The sequence below is a fragment of the Neodiprion pinetum genome, chromosome 6 (assembly GCF_021155775.2).
Source record: "Neodiprion pinetum isolate iyNeoPine1 chromosome 6, iyNeoPine1.2, whole genome shotgun sequence".
In the NCBI taxonomy this organism is placed as follows: domain Eukaryota; kingdom Metazoa; phylum Arthropoda; class Insecta; order Hymenoptera; family Diprionidae; genus Neodiprion; species Neodiprion pinetum.
Genome location: NC_060237.1, coordinates 12,079,441 through 12,103,328, shown reverse-complemented (window position 1 = coordinate 12,103,328; position 23,888 = coordinate 12,079,441). Strand labels below are relative to the sequence as shown.

General features: G+C 38.8%; 2 protein-coding genes and 2 long non-coding RNA genes across 7 annotated transcripts in view; 1 reads left to right on the top strand and 3 right to left on the bottom strand.

The window, feature by feature from the left end:
* LOC124221964 (dipeptidase 1) overlaps positions 1–23,888 on the bottom strand; it is a 1,639,756-nt gene that overhangs the window by 1,469,886 nt on the left and 145,982 nt on the right. The window lies entirely within an intron of this gene.
* On the bottom strand, positions 7,742–8,278 carry LOC138191134 (uncharacterized). The gene is made up of 2 exons (XR_011177449.1): positions 7,962–8,278; positions 7,742–7,801 (listed from the first exon to the last, which is right to left on the bottom strand). It is a non-coding gene; the product is annotated as an uncharacterized lncRNA (long non-coding RNA).
* LOC138191133 (uncharacterized) lies at positions 10,058–10,581 on the top strand. The gene is made up of 2 exons (XR_011177448.1): positions 10,058–10,361; positions 10,522–10,581. It is a non-coding gene; the product is annotated as an uncharacterized lncRNA (long non-coding RNA).
* LOC138191138 (uncharacterized) lies at positions 12,107–12,583 on the bottom strand. Its single transcript, XM_069137127.1, has one exon. It carries the CDS (start codon positions 12,581–12,583, stop codon positions 12,107–12,109), a length of 477 nt encoding a protein of 158 aa, XP_068993228.1.

The window sequence follows — 23,888 nt, the reverse complement described above, 5'->3', positions numbered from 1 at the left end:
ATAATTGCGGTAAATGGAGATTCGCAAGCTTTCAGTCTTAGCGTAGGACCCTATAAAGAGTGTGAAATTGAATTTGGCTTCAAGTTATCGTGCAACTAGCTAGCCACATGACACCGTCAACTAAGATTAAATTTAAAGACATTTTTACCTGAAGTTAATTAACAATTCTAGATTTAGATTGATTCAGTTCGCCTGGCAAAATTCAACCCTACAATCTAATTCAGGACTTGAAAAACTATTTATCTGAATTTAATGCCAAAGAGAGTAAAAGTAAGCTTCAAAATAAGATACCAAATTAAATGGTATAAAGTTTGAAAAACAATGCTGGTCAATAATAATGCTTGAATTGCAATGGTGCACAGAATGATTCCTCGGTAGAATGAATTGGCAGCAACGGTTAAGTAACAAACTTATCGCTATTGGCTCGATCAAAGTAAAATGATGGGATATTCAGCCATTATCATCTGTAGTATATCCCGCTCTTCAATTTTGCCTGAACTGATGTTAAGAAGGTGGCGATGGCCTGATGAAACTTACTCTGGCACCTGATGTCTGACGGAACAACCAGGTTCGATGGTTATAATGATTGCACCGCTTGAGAAACCAGGATCCTTGCCACCTAAACGTTTTGACCATCAGGTAAGGCATAATTTTCCTCGTGTTAATCAAAGTACAAACTTCAAGCCTGCTGATAGAAAAACGAATTTCATCAGAGAATCCATGTTAAAATATTGTAATAGTCAAAGATCACGTAATTAGAAATTTACCTACATGCTCCCATGCCTGACATATTCAGTCCCGCTTTGACGATGTATTATTTCGTACCTGAAAATATTAGAAGCTATTATTATAAGATAGGATCTTTTGGTATTTTTGGATACAACTAATTTCCAATAAAATGCACAACACATAAATCGTCAATGTGACGCATTATTAATTTCATGTAAATAGAGCATCTGTTCACAATAAACGTTGTTTTTACTTACTTACTTCTGTTTGTCCAGACTCCCACTTGTTAATGACATTCCACATTGAATTTCAGATTTTTTCTTTCAATAAATAACATCCAATTTCTGTATCATTTGATAGTTGCTTTTCCGTTAAATTGTTTATTGCGTCGGTTCAATATTTTCCGATATCGACCATGGTGTTGCTGAACGATACTATTCTTCTTAGAAAATTCACGCTACGTAAAAATAAACAGCAACATAACTTCAATCCGCAGTTTTACGCGCGAGAGATTTACAGCTCTTGAGTTACCTCCATGAAGTTGGCCCCCCGGAGTTGTTATTTTTAAATCTAATTAATGCAATTCGTTTGAGAATCGTTTGAGAGGGTTTGAGAGTAAAGAAAAATCGTTTGAGAGTTAGTAGTTTTTCCGGAAAATTGATTTTAATTTTGGGTGTGAAGTTGGCCCACACATCTTCTATCTCCTCAAAAAATGGACTTAGACGTTTAATTTTTTTTTTAATCGTTTGAGAATCGTTTGAGAGGATTTGAGAGTAGAAAAAAACTGTTAGAGAGTTAATATTTTCATTGATATTAAATAATTATTCAATGTGCGATTCCCCCTAGGATTAGAGCATTTTCGGTGTGCGCATTGTGTGTGCGCACTGTATATGCGCAACATGTCTGCGCAGTGCGTCTGAAATCAGCTGTAGCGACCGAGATTGACGAAGAAATACGACTTTCGAGGATGCGGATTATCGTAAATCGAACGGGTACGAGATGGACATGGAGACGAAGCTGAGCAATTTTCTCTCAATGACACCAATGGTAAGAGAAGAATTGGATGAAACTATTGGAAAAAGACACGAACGTCTAAAACGGGAAACTTGACGAAATCTTTTTAACGTAGTGCAACAGAAAGTCAAATCTTTTATAGAACGCCAAAATTGATATTTACTTGCAGATAAGGAATAATGCACTCATAATTGGAAGAAACGTAGAATGTCGATGGGCTTATAATATATGTCAGCGATGTTCCTGTTCTTCTATCCCAAGATTTCTGTGTTCTCAGATCTTGTAAATCTTGGACCGTGCTTGCAACGATCTTGCGAACGATCCATGTTACTCGGCTAGGCGTACCATCCCTTGTCGCATTCACAAGGTAAATAAACTGTGTAGCTGTAGCTGTGTAGCTTTTGCGCAGCGAAAAAAATTGTGGGACAAATACCATGACTAAAAATTTCACAACAAAGCTATAAAATAAACGTCATTTTTTTTAGTTTTCACTATATCACGTATCGTTTCCTTGTTTTTATAACCCCTGAATTCCCACAAGCTTCAATATTTGTTCACAACTCGACGATGTTTGGCAAGATCATTGAAAAAACGTCGGATAAATTTATTATACGACTTTATTCCAAAAGTTCTTTCGCTCTTTGAACATTATTGCTCTCATCGGAATGTTGCTCAATTTTTTAAAGGATTAATTGATTTTGTTACTGGAGAACACACGATGAAACAGAAACGCCAGTTTCTTCGACGCAGAACACTCAGGCCAGCCTCCAGCTGATTTTAGATACACTGCGCATGTACACCGCGCATATCCATTGCGCAGGCCGGAAGTGCTCGGAAACTGGGGGAAATCATGGGGAAATCAATCACTCAATAATTATGGAATATCAATTGAAATATTAACTCTCTAACAGTTTTTTTCTACTCTCAAATCCTCTCAAACGATTCTCAAAAGATTAAAAAAAAAATTAAACGTCTAAGTCCATTTTTTGAGGATATAGAAAATATGTGGGCCAACTTCACACCCAAAATTGAAATCAATTTTCCGGAAAAACTACTAACTCTCAAACGATTTTTCTTCACTCTCAAACCCTTTCAAACGATTCTGAAACGAATTGCACTAATTGGATTTAAAAATAATAACTTCGGGGGGCCAACTTCACGGAGGTTCTTGAGTTTCGTCTCATTTTGTGTACGTTGGCCCCCTACTCAGCAGACGAAAAGACCGCCGCGGGGCGATTTCACCGACCAATGAGATTGAATTATTTGGCGCATACGCATTGACTGTACAGTTTCTAGAGATTGTCCCGGTATATACTTAATTAATATCTTACCACTCTTTCAAACGTTACTTTATGATAGGTGTATGCGTATACCAAGGTGCTATTAAAGTGACGCTATACATCTCGAATACGCGGAGAGCCAACACTCCTACATCGCTGAAGCGATCGCAACGAAACTTGGGCAACTAATACCTTATTTTGGCAAAAAGTGAAGCGACTTTTTATTCTTTCGAAATTTTGATTAAAAATTAGAAATCAGTTACCACTCACACAAATTGAGAAAATGTTCACAGTTGCACTGAATGGATCAAACTATCCGGTATGATGCCACTCGGCGCTGATATAACACACATTTTGAGCCCAGTCCCGTAGGATTTGATGGTGAACTGACAAAATGGCAGCTGATCTGGTTTGCAATTATGCGATCACTAAAAACACCAACATCTGATTTTGGCAACATTTCTTATTAACGTTACACGCCGAAATCATGCTTTTACATCCTCCGTCGCAGATACAGAGTGGCGGTGCTGGTGATATCTTCCGCTACTGATGATTATTGCTCGTGCTGCCACAAACAAATGACGTCGCAACTCTGTGAACTACATCCGCGACTAGAAATTTTCGGATGGTCACTGTTGCTGTGTCGCGTTCTGTAGCTCATAACGATTTGCCTGTAGTTTTTTAAAACTTGGAAGAGACCCGAACTCAACGAGAAACGCAATTGATATAAAAAGAAGTTATATGCCTTGCGTTGCTCTTTTTCATTCCGTAACAACAGGAGAAGAAATATTACGAATAATTACTGGCAGGTCTGAAGATGGCGTAACCTCGCCACACTGACATAACCTAAAATATATATGTTTACAGGAGCGACGGATTCATCTTTGAGATATGAATTCAGACTATTAAACTATTCTGAAAATGATTCAAAAAATCGGCAATGAATCGTAATCCATTCAGCCCATTTCGACTGATAGTTAGCACAGGGTACACGTAACCTGACTCGGCTGACAATATGCCGATCTGATATGAGTAGGAGAAATGAAATTGTCAACAGGGTCGGAATTACGACCACCCTTAGAGCATAGTTTTACTGATTAATTTCCGCTTTTCGAAAATCGGTATCTAATTCCAACAAACGACGGTGAATCGTAGTCCATCCAGCCCGTCTCGGCTGACAGCTAGCAGAAAGAACGTATAACTTGAACTGGCTGACAACTAGCACAACACAAATATTGCGTCGCGGGGGGTATAACCTGACCTCTCCGACTCAACCACAGATTTGAATACGAGTGGGATAAATAAAATCGTCTTCGACATCGAAATACCGCCAACAAAGAAAGAAAAAATTGATTTTAATAATATGTGGCAGATAAAGAAGGTCGGAGGTCGTTTGGGGCACCCGAGATATAAGAAATGCAGTTTGTGGGCCAACGAGAGAGGGAAACTCAGTGAGTCCCAGTTGATGTTGTTTAACACGCGTCATTGAACAAGGGTAACATTGCCACACTAGTTCTTCTATCTTCTTTCATTTCGATATTACATTTTCAGCTGACTTTCGTACTCTATTCTCACCATTGAGATATTAAGACTGAGGCGGTGAGGCAGCGCTCGAAGCGTCTAGCCCTGCTTACGTTTTCCGACAGAGATGTGTCGGATCAGTGTCTGAATCGACACATTTCAGACACAATTTCCGATGCTGTGCGGAATACGCCAGACAAGGACAGAAGATCGTGTACGGATCCTATTCGGACCTGTCGTAAACGAAGTCGGCACGCGGCTCGACGCTCGAAAATTTTTAAAGTCCAAATAACCGAGTCTGTCGGAACGTATCCGGTTTCCACTCCCGCGCCCCTATAATACTCAAATTTTTAGTCAAAATCGTCGAGTCTGTCGATAAGTGGCCGGTTTCCACTCCCGCGCCCTTATTATTCTCAAATTTTTCGTTCAAATCGTCCAGTCTGTCGGAACGTGTCCGGTTTCCGTTACCGCGGCTCAACGACCAGAAATTTTTCAAAGTCCGAATCATCGAGTCTGTCGGAACGTGTCGGGTGGGTGCAAGGTGGATTGAGGGAATAGGAGGTTTATTAACGCACATCATAATTAAACAAATCAGATCATACGTTTATTATCGCTACACAAGGCTTGTTACAACAAGTATCGGTGTCATTCATTAAATCTATATATGTCTATGGACAAGAACCAAGTGGTATATAATAATGCTTTAAGAAACAATAAACAACAGTCAATATATATATAACAACGACACCGCACACACTCCTGTCGCCAATACCAAACGTAAGCGTATACACGCTGGAATCGTCTGTGTGAATGCCTTTGTCAGCAGCTGCCTCCTTCGAATCAATTGTAACCGTCCACACGAATTTTCACTTCACTTCGCTTTGTTTACGCTGTATGGACGCACCGACGTACTGCTCAACCGCCATTTTGTGCCCTTACCGGGAGCGGTACATACGCGCTGCAGGCTCTCTGGCCACGGTACGCAAGTAGCCCGTTTGAGGCGTGGCGATCGAAACACGAGCGGCTGCGTCTAGACATACTTCGCGTCGTGCGTCGGCGGCAGTGGCCGGTTACATACAGCGGTGATTTTGCAGAAAATTGCGAGATTTTGTAGAAAAACTTGATCAATTGTTCTGTAAACCGGTGCGGGCGGGTTATTTACGGTGTATTTGTCATGCTGGCAGCACGCCGGCCGTTGCAAAGGCTTATTATCGAGATTCGTACGGTACGGCGTGGCGTGGTATAGCGCGTGGCGAACGTGGCGGTTGTTATCTTGGTTTCGGTGTGATTTGTGATCGAACATAAAAAAACGGTTTGGATTGTTAACAAGCTAAGAGGTGTATGCGCGCAATACGATAAAGTATATCAGCAATTTCACAAGGATTGCCGAGATAAATTAGGATTCGTTTTCAGGTACGCGCGGCGTGGGTACATCACAAGATGGCCGACGATGATCAGTCAACAAGGACGGTACAGAAGGCGGTCGAGCGTGCCGTTACAGGCGTTGTGGCGTTATTCAGAACAATGTTGGACGCGTCGGTACAGGAAATACGCGAAAGTGTCGCCGAAGATTATAAACAATGTGCGTGTTTAAGACTTTTTCAAGTGAATATTTTCATACGCGTTTAATGATTAAAGTTCAACATATTTGATTTCATTATTCGTAACGTCGAGTTGTTTGTTGTTTGAAATGCCTGCATAGAGTAAAAAAAATTCGACACAATCTGTCGGATCTCTGTCGGATACGACATTTTGTTGCGGATCTGTGTCGTATTGTGTCGTATCCGACAGAGATCCGACAGATTGTGTCGAATTTTTTTTACTCTATGCAGGCATTTCAAACAACAAACAACTCGACGTTACGAATAATGAAATCAAATATGTTGAACTTTAATCATTAAACGCTGTCGGATCTCTGTCGGATACGACACAATACGACACAGATCCGCAACAAAATGTCGTATCCGACAGAGATCTGACAGATTGTGTCGGATTTTTTCACAGGGATGTACGGCGATACTTTTAGTTTAATGTGAAATGTTGCAAATCATATGGTAATCGAAAAACAGCTGATAATGATATTGGAGAAATATATTATGTTATTGTACTTCTAATCAGATCTTTATAATTACGTTCAGTATTAATATCCGTACAAATTGACCTTATATGACGTTTTATATATTAATATTTTTACCTAAGTGTTGAAAGATGAATGTTTCACATTTCTTTGTAACGATTCGGAGTGAGGTTTATGGTGTTTTGTTAGATATATACGTGACTTCGTATATGTGATAATACTGTAATAAACTATTTTGAGTCGTAATGTTATGGACCTTCGGTGTTTGCAATAGTTATACTGATATAGTACTGTTGTCATCAAGACTGATCTGTGCAAAGATTATTGTGCAGCTGTATCGACATTAGAAGAATATGTCATTTTAATAAATATTATGTATACCCGTAATATTATAACCTACTTGTGTACCATATCCCACCCCATTTCCAGATTCGCACCGGATACAATCCGACTGCGGGACGGTAACGTATCTGACAGAACTGGATGGGATACGACCACGTAAGTATACCGCCGTATCCCGTACACGATCCGACAGGAGTGGCCGGCACACGATCCGGATGCGTCATTATACCGAACAGAATCCGACACGATCCCGCCGTTAATAATTTGCTGGCTAATTGCGTACACGATCCGACAGGATTCGCGGTACACGATCCGGATGCGTGACTTTCGGGAATAGAATCCGACGCGATCACGGGCGAAAGAAATCCCTGGCGTATTCCGAACAGAGTCCGACAGAAGCCAAAAATGAAAAATGTTGCAGAGAAAATCCGAACAGAACCGTTCACGGCGGCAACACCGGTACGACACGGATAGTACACAAAAGGTTGTCTGCGAGGAATAAGATTCAGCCACAAAGGCCGTACACAGTCCGACAGCCAGATCTCTGTCGGATTTCGAAATAGAAAGAGATGACAAGTCCGAGAATTATCGAAAAATCAGCGAATAACGTTTTCGAGGATTTTGAGAAGGCTTGATTTCCTTTAGCATTTAGTTGATGTTACGTGTAGTTGCGCTTGCGCTTAGTTTAGTTCACGTTTATATACTGATGAATAAGAATTCTCGACCTCGTACGTAATCTATAATAGAGTCTTGGTGATCGGTCAATTAAGAAAACGTATTTTTAGTTAACGTTTCGACCCGGATATGGGCCCTCCTCAGAACGATTTATTTTTTTAAACTGTCAAAAATAACAAAAAGATTTTTGTAAAATAAATAATAGTACTAGAAGTAATCAGACTTAAATATTGTAGATGTAATACTCTTAGAGCTATTATATATTGTTGAATAGTAAGAACCTTATGATTAATTGAATAAGGATGTCTTTGAGTGTTATTTACCTTTTGAATTAAGTAAGTGGACTAAGATGTAGTCGAATTCACAATTACAATTGGTGGAAACAGTGTTCTTTTGAGTGACGGTAGACAATGTCAATCTTCAAGTTATTTTATATGTGGGAGTTAATAGTTGGAAGTCATTAATTAAAAAGATTAAAGAACTATGTTTCTTCACAGTCAGTTTGTCATTGTGTTAAAAGGTTATTAAAGAAGGTCTTTTAGTAATGAAATTAATTCACAGGTGTCAAAGAAGTGGAGGTAGGCTCTTTATAATTAAGTTCTACATGTCTAACGAAATATTGTTGGTTGAACCAATTGAGTCAACAGGTGAATAAAGACTGATGGGAGAAAACAATGTAATCCAGAGTGAAAGTGAACCTATTATAAACAATTATACAGAAAAACAATAAATATTTTGTAAGAAAAGTTATGTAGAAAGGACTGTATAATGGGGACAAAATATTTTGTATGTAGTTGAGCTTGAACAATATTTGTTGTGTGGGCGGAGATTAGAGGTTTGTAAATATTACTTAAATGTTCAACATCTTGTCTAAGATTAACAGAATTGGTATGACTTACAATGTTGCACATTTCTAATAACAGTCTTCTATAATAATTGTGTTCTTCACAATTGATAAAATTAAAACATTGATTATCCCGGACAATTACACGTTAATATCGTTAGATGTAATTTCACTCTTTACCAACGTCCCTACAGATCTCGCATTGCGTGCAATAAACAACCGGTGGGCTTCTTTGGAAAATAAGATCCCAATTCCCCTTATTGAACTTGAAAAAGCCTTAAAAATATGTTTTGACTCCGCAATATTTAAATTTAATAACGATACTTATGCACAACAGTTTGGTTTGCCTATGGGATCTCCTCTCTCCCCAATCCTGTCAGACCTGGTCATGGAAGACTTGGAAACGTCTTGCATTAACGATCTGGGTTTTGATTTACCGTTCTATTTTCGATACGTGGATGATATTCTTACTGCCGTTCCAAATGAAAAAATACGTCACACTCTTAATATTTTTAACCGGTACCATCCAAGATTACAATTTACTATCGAAACAGAAGAAAATAACGCCATCAGTTTCTTAGACGTATTGTTGATACACAACAATAATAATATCAAGACAGATTGGTTTCACAAAAAAACCTGGTCACACAGATACCTGAATTTTAATTCTCACCATCCTTTGTCCTTCAAAATAGGCACCATCTTTAACCTAGTTGACCGAGCTATCAAACTAGCTAGTACAGAGTTCCAGGAAAATAACCTGTCGCTCATATACAATGTACTAAGATGGAATGATCACCCTCATGGCCTATTACACCAACAAATTAATAAGAGACGCACCTACATCAATAACATACGTGACAATGATATTGACTCTGCTCCCGCTGAAGACAGCAATAGACCCGCTACTACATATATCCCTATCCCATATGTATCCGGCCTCTTTGAGTCACTTAACCGCTTATTCGCCAAATATAATGTCAAGTTTGTTGGAAAAAATTCGGAAGATTTACAACTAGTTTTTGATACAGGCAAAGACAAGATCCCCATGGGCAAACGATTTAATGTCGTGTATAAAATACCATGCAATGATTGCAATCAAGTCTACATAGGTCAAACTGGTCGACATCTCAACACTAGAATTAGGGAACACTAACGCAACATACATGAGATTGAAGAACGTCACACAGCTCTAACGAAACAAAGTATCGATAAACAACACACTTTTAATTACGACAACACAAACATCCTTTGTGAAGAACACAATTATTATAGAAGACTGTTATTAGAAATGTGCAACATTGTAGGTCATACCAATTCTGTTAATCTTAGACAAGATGTTGAACATTTAAGTAATATTTACAAACCTCTAATCTCCGCCCACACAACAAATATTGTTTAAGCTCAACTACATACAAAATATTTTGTCCCCATTATACAGTCCTTTCTACATAACTTTTCTTACAAAATATTTATTGTTTTTCTGTATAATTGTTTATAATAGGTTCACTTTCACTCTGGATTACATTGTTTTCTCCCATCAGTCTTTATTCACCTGTTGACTCAATTGGTTCAACCAACAATATTTCGTTAGACATGTAGAACTTAATTATAAAGAGCCTACCTCCACTTCTTTGACACCTGTGAATTAATTTCATTACTAAAAGACCTTCTTTAATAACCTTTTAACACAATGACAAACTGACTGTGAAGAAACATAGTTCTTTAATCTTTTTAATTAATGACTTCCAACTATTAACTCCCACATATAAAATAACTTGAAGATTGACATTGTCTACCGTCACTCAAAAGAACACTGTTTCCACCAATTGTAATTGTGAATTCGACTACATCTTAGTCCACTTACTTAATTCAAAAGGTAAATAACACTCAAAGACATCCTTATTCAATTAATCATAAGGTTCTTACTATTCAACAATATATAATAGCTCTAAGAGTATTACATCTACAATATTTAAGTCTGATTACTTCTAGTACTATTATTTATTTTACAAAAATCTTTTTGTTATTTTTGACAGTTTAAAAAAATAAATCGTTCTGAGGAGGGCCCATATCCGGGTCGAAACGTTAACTAAAAATACGTTTTCTTAATTGACCGATCACCAAGACTCTATAATAGATTACGTTTATATAGTTATATAGGATGGGTTCTGGCTGAAACTGACTTACCGACCTCAGCGGGTGCTGCAGGACGCGCCTCGCCTGTGGTCGGTTTGTTACCGACCTAAGCTAACCTGACCTAACCAATGTGAACAGCAAGATGGCTGACTGACTTGCAAGATGGCTGACTAGTCTGCAAGATGGTGGACGAGATTACGGAACATGTAGTCGGTGTGTCACCGGCCTAAGCTCACCTGACCTAATCCAACCTAACCCAACCCAACCAATGTAAACGACTGTAGTCGGTGTGTTACCGGCCTGAGCTCACCTGACCCAACCCAACCTAACCCAACCCAACCAATGTAAACAACAAGATGGCGGGAGCAGGATGGCTGACATGATATCGGAACAAGCTGCTAACCTAACCTAACTCAGCCCAGCCTAATGCATGCAAAATACAACATGGCGGACAGGATTGCGAATCAAGATGACGATACTGGATGACTGAACGGTATCGCAAAATGGCTGGCGGAATATACCGTTTAAAAAATAATATTTCCGGCATACTTCGAATACATTCTTTTGAACTAATTGACCGGATGACGACACCGCAATTAAATAGGCCGGGAGTGTCGATGATGACCCGTAAACTTTCAGGCGAATAGTTTACCACCAGGCTTATTTTCCATTCTAAGAAAGTGTTTCAAAAATAAATATTCATAGCCATGATTGTGGGGAATACGGGTAAAATAACTGCATGATATTTGAAGTACACATTTTTATTTACTAATGGCTACAGATTATTATTTACATTATACCAATTTTTTCACAGTACCACTAATCGGATTATATTCAACAATGCGATCATGCAAGATCATACAGTAGGCTGCAGTGTTTGGTGGGAATTCAATGCTACAGTCAAATTCTAATCGAATGTCCACAGGGCCAGTTTTCAATGTTTCGTTCTGCTTGGAGCAATTGATGATGATAAACGGAGCTTGGTTTATAAATTTAAGCATCGATAGCAAAGGCTCAGCTTCTTTGTTGTAGTAGGTCGTTTGAAACCGAACATACGTATCATAGAGAATCGCGTATTGATGATTGGATATATCAAGATTTAAATTTCCCTAGGGAGAACACTGTGAGTTGAGGAAGAGTCTTACATCTCTGATCCGACAATGATCAAATTCGCTCGCATTTTTCGGCAGTTTGTTTCTCCTTTCAGTTTGAAATCCTAGAAAAACATATCTCAGCTTCTTAAGCTGTGTAGTACACGTAAATGTCCCGAGAACGAATACTCATGGATATGGCCGGATCCTTGACGATGTGGTTGAGTAGCTGGATTTTCGGTTGATCTGCCAGTTTGATTTACGGCAACAACCACTCGATTTTATTTAGGGTGATTTTGAAGTTTTTCGTGGGCGAGGCCTGAATCACGGCATGTAAATCAGTTTTGGAACGTGTGAGAATTAACTCATGTTTAGCATTCACAACAATTCAACATTAATCCTCGGCGAAGCATAGCACATAATTTAACAGTAAAACAACATCGAAATTTCCAGCAGCATCGGTTAGTTCATTATCCTTACTTAACCAACCGGTATTCTCCAGACTATATTGCTGGCCTGGACTCAAGGATATGTACCCCTTCATAGCGCTGGTGATACCAACATTTTTATTCCGATCAATCTCCACACCGTTCAACTCATAACGAACTTCCTCAAACAAATGGCAAACGACTGTATTGATCAATTTCGTAACCGTCACCGCAGTCAGGCGACCATCCTTTGTAATTTTTCCATGAATGTGTAGAGAGATTTTACTGGGCAGTAGACACAAGTCTTGATGTTGAACAACAAGATGGATCTCATCGTTGTTCTTAAAGGTGGATAATGCAAACGGCTGATGGACATGAATCTCAGAGTGCACGATCGAATCATCGAATGTTATAGGTTTCTGTATTCTTATCGTTTCCTCCATGGTAATATACACAGAACGTAGCGCATGCGAATTCTTATTTTCCCAAATTTTCACGTAATCAAAGTCCTAGACTTCGAAGAAACCGAGTGTTTAGAGGTGTCAGCTTTGTCAGAGATCTCGGCCTAGTTGGAGGCGGTTGTCAACTGTTTACACTTTTCGATTTGTACTTTTGGCGCCAATTCCCGATCGCTTTCCCATAAAATCCATACCAAATTTAGATTCAGTCTTCATTGTGTTGGTGACCCCCCAGGCTGCGGCTTTTTCACTAGTACCATCGTCTTTAGCTAAGACACGACTCCACGTCTTCTTGGCGAACACTTTATCGATTGATTTCTCACAGAAATATTATTCCGATTCTTTGAGTACGCAATATCGTGCTCTTTACATGCGACATCCAACGGATTGAAAACAGGATCACCACGAGTTAACCTCTTTGACAAATTCGTACCAGGTCCGCAGTACTAATACCTCGGCACATGTAATTCAACAGGAAGATGATTGATGATTTTATTCAATAGACCTTTACCGCGCTTCACGCGTGTGCATATCGCCACCGTCAAACACCAACTGATCACATTTCCAAAAAAGGAATTAATTTATATGTAAACATCTTAGTCTTCATTATCATGTTGATCGAGCACCATGAAATTTGGAGATCAAACAAATGAATTACCTGTCGCAAATTTCAATAAAATGGTTCATCGTGCAAAAAATACAACGAAACGCCACGGAAAATTACTACCAAATACAGTAAGAGCAGTTTTTTCTGGTCCATCGTATTGTGGTAAGACTCTTTTCGCTTATCATCCACGGCAATGGATTCAGATTCGAAAATGTCTACGTCTATTCAAAATCACTGATACAGCCAAAGTATCAATTTTTATAAAAGTTATTACAACCGGTGCAGGGTGTGAGTTATTATCCATTCACCGAAAACGAAGAGGTTATGAAACCTGAAGCTGCACATCCAAATTCCATTATGATTTTCGATGATGTCGCATGCGAGAAGCAAGATAATATCAGAGCATACTTCAGCATGGAAAGGCATCGGGATGTCGACAGCTTTTATCTCAGCCAGACATATGCGCGTAATTCAAAACACCTCGTGCCTGACAATGTAAACTTTTTGGTATTGTTTCACCAGGATGAAATGAATATGAAACATATTTACATCAATCACGTCAACACCGACATGACCTATCAGCAGTTCAAAGACTTATGCTTAGCATGCTGGAATGATGGCAAATATAGTTTTGCCGTCATTGATAAAGACAGTGAAATCGATGGGGGTAGATACAGAAAGGGTTTTGATTGCTTTATAAACATAAATTAGTGTATAAATTAGCACAGTTCCATTGCAACAATCAAGACGCCAACATGGAGAGAGCCAACATCCGTAAACATAGCGATGTATTAAATGAAATATTGAAAGCTGGCAATACGCAGGAAACATAAAATGATTAAATCAGACAAAGACACCACGGAGCAGGTTGTGGGGGAAATGTTTAAGACTCTAGTAACACCGCTGCAAGAATTGGTAGATACTTCAAAGCGGCAGATTAAGCAAGAAATCGAAACAGAACAACCAGATATTACTATGAAAGAGGAACAACTTGATGAGAACGACGATAATGATGATGATGATGATGATGGCAATATGGATGACGCCGATTTCATGGATGCGGCAGACAAAACATTCACGGGAGATAATATTCCCACTACAAGCCCACCAATGAAGAGATCGATAAGTCTGTGGTGAAGTATTTGAAAATGTTCGGTACAAAGTCACAAAATGATCTAGGCAACATATATGGCCTTCGAAAGTTGGCATAACGCATGATGATTGGCGATTCGCAAATCCATTTCGTCGAGGATCAAATATATGTGGGGGATGAATCCTATGAGAGATCACCAGGATTACTCGAATTATTGTTCAAAAAATTACCTCATCCAGCCCTTGTGAACGATACAGACAATAATAATTATATTAAAATTGTAACCATGACAAATGCACATCGAAACATTACAAAGCCAATAAAAGCATTCATGTTGATGTGAAAAGTACAAAGTATAAAAGTTTAATTGCGCAATTTGTCGACTCACCACGAAAATCTGGCAAAGGCTTACCCAACTATAAGATTGCACGAAAGGATGGGCAAGAGGTCGATTACGTCGACTAGGATAATCCAAATGAAATTGTGGATCGTCTCCGACTGCTTATGGCATCACAGGCGGTCGGCAATACCAATCATGCTAACGAAACAGTTACAATCATTGAAGAGTTGCGAGAAGCCGGAATCGTTTATTAGCGATAGATTAGCAAGAAAATTATTATTCATAGATTAGTCGTTCAACAATAAGCATGGATATATTCGAACGAGAATTGACGCGTGGTCCGACTAAGAAATTTGTGCGTGGCCCCCCAGGCATCGGATTTAAAATCACTCAGGACAATCAATATAATATAGACAATAGACGATTATCAAACATTGATCGGGGTAAAGAATTTCATAATAGCGAATTCAAAGCTCTTATGAAATTGTACAATATCACCATGTATTCGACATTCAGTAATTTAAAGGCCTCAATATGCAAGCGCTTTAATCGAACTTTGAAGAATAAAATGTGGAAACAATTTACTCTCCGGGGTCCACACAAGTGGATTGATATTATGCATGATTTGATCAAATCCTACGACAACCCCAAACATCGCACGATTCAGATGAAGCCGGTAAATGTTACCACCATCAACGAAAAACAGTTCTATGAACGCGTTTACAGGCTACGACAAGTCAAATGTGGTAATCGGAAGCAAAAATTCAAAGTCGGTGACCGCGTTCGAATCAGCAAATATAAAAATGTATTCGAAAAAGGCTATACACCGATTTGGATAACGGAAATATTCACCGTGAACGAGGTAAAAAATACCAAACCTCAAAATTACAATCTGATCGATTATCAAGGTAAATCCATCGAAGGAGGCTTCTACAAGGAGGAACTAGGTAAAGTAAAATCCCCGATGGTTATCTGGTGAAGAAAGTATTGCGCCAACGTGGAAATCAACTCTATGTGAAGTGATTGACATTTGATAGTTTACGCAATAGTTGGATAGATCAGACAGATTGTTGAAACAATTGTATTTATTAACAATAAATTCATGTACATAAATCAAACAAAATGCATTTTATTCTTCATTGATATTCACAGTATTTGTATTAAGTGAAATTTACAATATTCACAAAGAAAAACAATGCTCACAATATTTACATTTCATTGTCCTTGATATCCCCAAGGCAGTGTATCAATTTTATTTCGCAAAATTATCCGTTTATCGTCGTTATTCCTCAATGCCCACTATTCTTGTTTGATAGTGCTCACCTCGTGCTTTTTGCTACAGATCAGACATTGCGGCGTTTGCAGATCCGTCTGATCAAAAAGACACCGCTTATAATCGTCAAATTCGATCTTTCGAAGTGTCGAGCCTTTGATACCTTTCGCTTTCTTCATAGCGCCTTTGGATTAATTCTCATCACCATTATCACCACTACCTGTAGTCTAGATTCGAAAGGCGTAGAGTATGGCACGTAACCCCACAAACTGGGTCATGATCTTGCCATTATTTTCGTCCTTCGTAAGACCCAACACTTTTTTGTTTGCCAATGGGATACCATAGCAGTTGTTTGCGTGGTAATCAGAGGTAACGAATTTCGAAATATCTCGTTTGACGATATCATAAATCTTTGGCACAGCGAAATGGTAGATGAGACTGTCCGCGTCCGTGTACATGAGCTTAGCTCTGTCCCCAAAAGTTGTCAGTACGTAGTTGTAATGAAATTTGTATATCCAAGTCTTGGAAAAGTCCAGAATTGAAAAACCTGTATATATCGGTTTGTTGAATTTAACGTTCAGTCGAGTCAGTTCAATTATAACCATATTCGCATCGAATATGGTGCAGCTATGAAAGTTGGGTTGTGCAATCCTCGATCTCGCACCCCATCGACCCTCTCATTCCTTAAACAGCTTGACATCTTTGTGCTTCCGCATATTTTCCATCGTTTTCCCAAAAACCGCGTTGTTCATTAATTTGAAAAATAATTTCTCGAATTCATTGCGTTATTTCTTTCGCATATTCGTATTTAAATCAATATACTTTTTCAACCACGGTGATTGACTGAATTTTAAAATTCGGTCTACTCGAAGCAATTTCATGCCAGAGCTAAGACATTGTTTCAAGTTTCGGTAATGAATAACATACTTTTCGCGCGATGGAACGGTTGGTATTAATTTGGATTGCGTGCTGTTTGGGGGAACGAAGTGTTGAGGATAAAGTGGGAAATCTCCAAGCGTATGGTGGAGTTCGACTGGATATTCCAGATCAACTTCCAATATATATCCAACCGGGAAGTCATCCAGGATGGTGAGCAAATCTCATTGCAGATCATTCGCCCATTCAAATTCCCCAGATGATAGATATTGACTCATAGCTGCACCATACAAGTTATTTACATCAAAATACATCAAATACGTGGTTTCTATGCTTGGATCGAAATCTTCACCCATGTAAGGATTGTTAGCTTTCGCGTAACGGTTGAAGTATTATGCCACACCACCTCTGATGCCTTTCTCGACGAACAATACTTGATACATGTCTGTCAGCAATTTGAGCTCAACTTTCGTGCATTCTAGTATCGCATCGAAAGCAAGTCCCGGCGCGGTGTAATGATGTAAAGGAACGAGATTGTAAGTTGAGAAGCAATTTCGGCGGAAGTGTTCTAAAATATCTGCTAAAAACAGCACATGAGTCTTTAGATATAAATCTGAATACTTGCCAAGCGTAATTAACCCGAATTTTTGGCCACACGTTTTTCGCGTACGCATAATCTTCGTCGGAAACGTCCGAATCGTTCAAATTTGAGTGAAATTTATCTTTATCCGGTAATTGCTGCTCATTCGGTTTAGCCCAATTATCGATGTATTCATACGGGAACACACCTTCGCGTATTACAAGCTTGAATTCCTCGGCATTATCATAAAATTTACGCGTCACTTGTTTATCAGCGTCACCCAAATATGACGAAAGTTTATCGATGCTGCTAGCCATGAACCTAAACGAATCGATGAAGCGCAATATCACTTTTATACCTTTGACCTCCTTTGAAAATGCTATAGACTTCTCCTTGTTCATCGGAAGAAGAGTAATCGATCCCTATATGGATGTTGCCAAATCACGTATTAAAAAATGTGCATCCTAACCCGACGAATTGTGGAACACAATCGGTATAATGTGTGACTTTGTGTAATGCAGATTGCAGCCCTGATGTGTTGCACCACGATATTTACCCGTACAATGGCAATGATCGCGGTGCTTTACATCAGTAGGTGCAATCGGTCTTTCGCAGATATGACAAACCTCCGCCGCTCTGAACTGTTCTTCCTGGTCTGCACTCAATGGCTCCATCGGCACAACTTCGGTCAAATAATCTTTGACAGTTATGGCTAGAGATTGTAATTCATTGATGAACCATGAAATGCAATCAGGACCGCGATTCAGGTGAAATCGAGACAAAGAATCGTCAAAGGCACAGTGAACATAGTACGCCGCGCTGTGCGGGGCGTGCTTTTGCGCATCATTAACCATGGATTCGAGGATATACTTAAGATCGGCATAGATCGTAAATGGGACAGACTCTTTGTGCCGATAATTCTCGAATTTCATAATCTTATGTTCGTCGTCAGGTAAATCTACTGTGTCGCGATTGTTGGCTACTAAGTAAACGCGAAAGATTTCGAATCCAAGCATAATGGAATCTTGTATGGGAACGAAAATTTTTGCTCAAATATAGGGGCACTATCGCCTTCGAGTCAAGCCCATAAACGTTAATTGCTAAATCATTTTGTATCTCAAACCTGGAGATATCGGAGAAAGGTGTGGGAAAACTCATCCCCTCATATCGTAGTCGTGTACTGAAATGTGGATAGCTAGCTGGTCGGCATTTATTTTGTAGTTCCGGTTCTGCGTATAGAGCTACGTTGATTAACCACAAAAAAAATGCTCGTCTGTGTTTACTATGTTCACTACTGCGTGCCTTTGCTGAATCTCTCTTGGCAATGCTGTGAATATTGATGCACGTCCACGCAGTGGATCATATTTGTTAATGTTGACGGCAAGGTTATTAATTTCAATCATGGCCCATCCGGAATCAGGATGTTGGAATTCCTCCACCCTTACCATGAGACGGTCAGTAATGTTATCGTCAAACCATTGGTTGAGATTGGTGGTCGGTAAAATAATCACGCTTCTGGTGGTAAAGTGTTTTATTTCTACCCTTCATACACCATTCCTGATGTTTTCGAATTTGCACGATAAAATGCCATTCACCTAGATGCTATCATCAGTTTGCATGGCTGTCTCCAAACGCACAATTGTCAGGTGCTTAGCATCAGTGAAAATATCGTGCAAATCGAGGTGTTGTATGTTTGTGATAACACCCGTCCAAATTCGGTTAACGAAAGCGCTGTCCGCATCATCCCATTGTGCGCGATTATCGCTCGCTGAAGTGCTGGCGCCGCCTCTGGTAATGAGGAACCTCCGGAATTTCTCTACCCAAGATCGCAGGAGTGTAATCGCATGTTGGATACGGTGTTTCTTGCTCATGGTTGTCCTCGGCCTCATGGAGACATCGCGTAAATATTGCATATCTGTAATCCCGATAGCGATCCAATAATCTGTGGTTCCGTGGCTCTCTTGCTCTGGTATCATGTTATGCATCAAATCATAAGCGCCTCTTATCGCGTCGACGAGATCCTTGCATGCTTTACCTGCAATGACTTAACTGTTGCAATTGGAAACCTTTGTAGGCGAATCTTGGGCCTCCATTGAGTGCGCTGGTCTTATACATGGATGCCGACACGTGGTAAAAATATTTGGAGGGGCTGTTTACCGTTTGAGCGGCACTTGTGGAAAATCTAATTAACGGTATTGGTTTGGAAATCCTGATGTCATTAGCGTGTGCTGTTATTCATTCAATAGAAGAATTGGGTCTAGTAATGGAATATTCGCATAAGGTTTTGTCGTAAAATCCAATTAGCGGTATTGAAAATGTTTAGAGCGGCTATTTACTGTTTCAATGGTACTTTCGGAAAATCTAACTGGCGATATTGGTTTGAAAATTCCGATGGCATTAGCATGTGCTGTTATTCATTCGATAGCAAAAATTCGACTCATTAATGGTATATTTGCATAAGGTTTGCCGTATGGGTGATGTACCGCTGGGGAGGTGTGCTATGGTAGGATAGCATGCACAAGGTTGGTGTACCCTAATTATCGATGATTTCTGTATAAAAGCGAATATTAGCTTCAGATTTATGATATATTTAAATAGTTGCCGCATCGATTCGCATCGCGTGAAAAGCGCTCATTAGGGGAAAAAAAATAATAAAATAAATAAAATCACCATCGAGAGTTTCGGAGAGAAGACTGTTTTACAATGTGAGTACTTTATGAAATAATTATTCAATGGTTTTCCAAAAAGGCCCTACATGAAAAACTTTTTAAAACTTTTCTGTTATCGAAATTTTCTATATCTTCTAGAAATTTGTGCGACGAGAATAATGAGCGGTGCCAACACGCCCTCTCATCTCAAACACTAAGAAGACGACGATCAATAAACTGTGATTAAGAAGTATTTTTATTTCTTTTACCAGATGCTGTCTCCAACAATACATTTATATATATATATATTTATTCTAGATTTATTTAGACAAATTATATTGCTTAACACCAGGTGTAACTGTAATTCGAAATATGTACATACATACATATATATATATTATGTATATATATAATATATATACACATATGTCGGAGTATCGCAAATCTTGTTTAATAATTCCATTAAGAATGCATTTGGTCTTTGAGAGTAAAAGGTTATTTCATTTGAAATTGAACTCTCATGAGTCCACCGTATCAAGCGTCAAGCGTTATTAGCAAGCTATGGGTATAGCTGAATGACGGAATCTTAGCAACAAACGAATGGTTTGTTTATAACAACGCTTGGACGAAATCCACAGTTTCGGGTTAGCTAGTGAGCATACCAGACGTGTCGGGATCGTTATTCTAAATATGAATAATCTACGCCCAAATGAACACTTTACATTTTCTCCACTTTTCCGAGGCTTTACGCCGACATATATGTATATAATGTTAATATTATACATAGAAAAAGAAATATTAATAGAATTTGTTGCAGTATATATGTATATATATATTAGGCTGATTCAAAAAAAACGGCTAATTTTTTTTTTTCAAAATCCTCACATAAAAACTTCCGAGAAGGTGTGAAAAGACGCCTGTAAAAAGCAGAGCCCTTAATATTATTATTAAGAGGTCGCGCATCGGGAATTTCTATTTCCCGTTTAAATAACACAGGAATAAATTTTTTTAAATCTTGCAATTTCGTATTTGTGCAACGGCTTATTGAATTAGCGAACCGAAGCACATTTTTGTGGGAAATTTGACGCTCTACAAAAAAAGTCCTCACAAAGTTTTCGATAGTCACACTCCTTCAAAAGTTATTCGAGGTCAAAGTTGAACTTACGAAAAAATTCAATGTTTTTTTTGTTTTTTTCGATGATACTATGAATCTTTTCTCATTATTTTGTTATAAAGATATATTTAATAAATATATCTTACTTTAATTGGGCTTTTTCAATCATTAATTTTCCCATCGAGTCAATATAAAGTTACCTCACAAAAATGCGATGTTAAATAATAAACATGTTATCATGGAGAATCCATAACTGATGCACTTGACTATTTAAAAATGTAATTGTTCCGAAATCTATCCTCTTTATAACAAAATAATGAGAAAAGATTCATAGTATCACCGAAAAAAAAAAAAACATTGAATTTTTTTGTAAGTTCAACTTTGACCTCGAATAACTTTTGAAGGAGTGTGACTATCGAAAACTTTGTGAGGACTTTTTTTGTAGAGCGTCAAATTTTCTACAAAAATATGCTTTGGTCCGCTAATTCAATAAGCCGTTGCAAAAATACGAAATTGCAAAATTTAAAAAAATTTATTCCTGTGTTATTTAAACGGGAAATAGAAATTCCCGATGCGCGACCTCTTAAGGGAGCTTTCCAGTGTGACAGCCCGAAAAATCGCTGTTTTTCGCGATTTTTTTTTTAAAGAAAAAATAATCTAATCGGTCAGGTTTTTTTTTGTATATTAATTGGGTATTGAAGAATACAAAACAATTTTTTAAAGATCGATTTATTTATTAATTAATATCTATAAAAATGATGAAACAATTGTTGCAGAAAATGCACCTGGATGTGGTGTCCACGTTGGGGGTCACAATTTTGATCTGAAACAAAAAACACAAAAAGATTATTGATCGGTATATAATTGGCTTTCGTGCTGTGGAGGCTTTTTTCTTTTTTTTTTTTTTGCAAAAATGGCGCCGGTTTGAACAAAAAGTATCGATTTTAGCATTTTTTTTGGGAGTTTTTTTTACAAAAAAATAGGAAGATGTCAAAAAAAAAAAAAGCTTCCATAGCACGATAAACAATGACGTTAAGAATATTGTGTAAAAAATTCAACTCGATAGCTTTAAAACTCTGCCCTCCAAGTTGGACACCGTTTTGAAAAATGCTGTTTCGAGAAAAACGCGTTCAAAGTTTCAAGTGAGGAAATTTTAGGTAAATCGTTTACTTACGGTCAATCAGCGATGCCAGGTCCATACAATATCCCTTCTGCTTCTTCGAAAAGATCGTGCTCAATGGATTGTTCAGTTCGACGAGCTTTCCTTGCCTCTTTGCTATCCAGGGACGCCCGGCGGTTTGCTTGGGTGATGCGCGCATTCTTGTACTTAGCGGCGAAATCTGCGGCGCTCGGCCCTATCGCGCATCCCATCGTCTCCAAAATTTTTGAAATTGGGTCGTGACCTTCATTGAAGGTGCACACAGCACACTGCGTAGCGATTTCTACTATCTGCTTGCCGCAGAATACGTGCTTTGGGGCTAGTTGCCACACACAGTGATTGATTGATTTTCAAGAATTTAGCACGCCATCCGCTTTTTTTTTGAAAATTGAGTACGACAAAAAAATAAGTTGCGCAACTAATTTACGGCTAATTAACGGCAAATTATGCAATAGTCCGAATTCACATTTTCGACAATTGGCGAGCCAAGTTCATGTATATGCAGGTAGGAACGAGACAATAGAAATAACGGTCGCACGGGCAGACGGCCGACGCGGCAGCTGTAGCGCTCCGTTGCCTTCTTCCAAAAAATGCTGTACAGTAACCGAAATAATCTGAATTTCGGCATGAAAATTTCAGGGAATATTCGGAAGAGTGTATACTATGCGATAAAGCAAAAAAAAAAATCGATTTTTTGAAAATTTCACACTGGAAAGCTCCCTTAATAATAATATTAAGGGCTCTGCTTTCTACAGGCGTCTTTTCACACCTTCTCGGAAGTTTTTGTGTGAGGATTTTGAAAAAAAAAAATTAGCCGTTTTTTCTGAATCAGCCTAATATATATACAGGGTATCCCTAAATTGCCTTCCACGGACTAGCCAGCATGATACCTCGTTAAATCCAACCGAGAATTTCTTTTCCGGAAGCTCGTCCGACGCATAGTTTTTGAATTATAAGCGATAGCGCTAGGCCAATCAGAGTGCACCATTTCATCTAGATTTGCCGCCACGGAAATTGCTGTTTCGTTCGTCTGGGTGAATTATTATTATTCCTTTACGAATTAAATATCGGCACCTCTCCTCTCTCGCTGCTGTACCCCTTCTCGGGCGCTGACCTCGGTATTGTTGCCGCGGCACACGCTGCCGGCCGCACATCCATGGGCGCACACTTGTGTGTGTATACAGAAGCGCATCCTCAAGCATGAGGGGTTAATTATAATGCAGGGAGCATATGCGGTGGCTGGCGATGTTGGCGTCCATTCGCATATTCTCGGGTCGCTTATCCCACACCGCATCGATTGAGTTTGATGCGAACATAAGGATAAATTCCTTTAGCAAATTGGCGATATTTTCAGTCCTCATTTCCTTCAAATCGCCTAATTTGTTGAATAGACAAAACGATTCCGCGACAGACCCCGTGCACTCCTTTACATACTACTTCTTCAGCCGCTGAACATTTTCGAAGGCACAGTTGTATCCCGTTGAAACGCATCCATGATAATCATCGCACCAACCCACCTCTTCCATATGTTTCAGTTTTTCCAGTTATGGTGGTGAAATGTGTAAATCTTCCATATTTATTATTTGTTTTGCCCCGTCAA

Bases quoted from the DNA above. Each gene is read 5' to 3' on its own strand.
- LOC138191138 (XM_069137127.1), bottom strand. From the start codon at position 12,583: ATGGAGGAAACGATAAGAATACAGAAACCTATAACATTCGATGATTCG.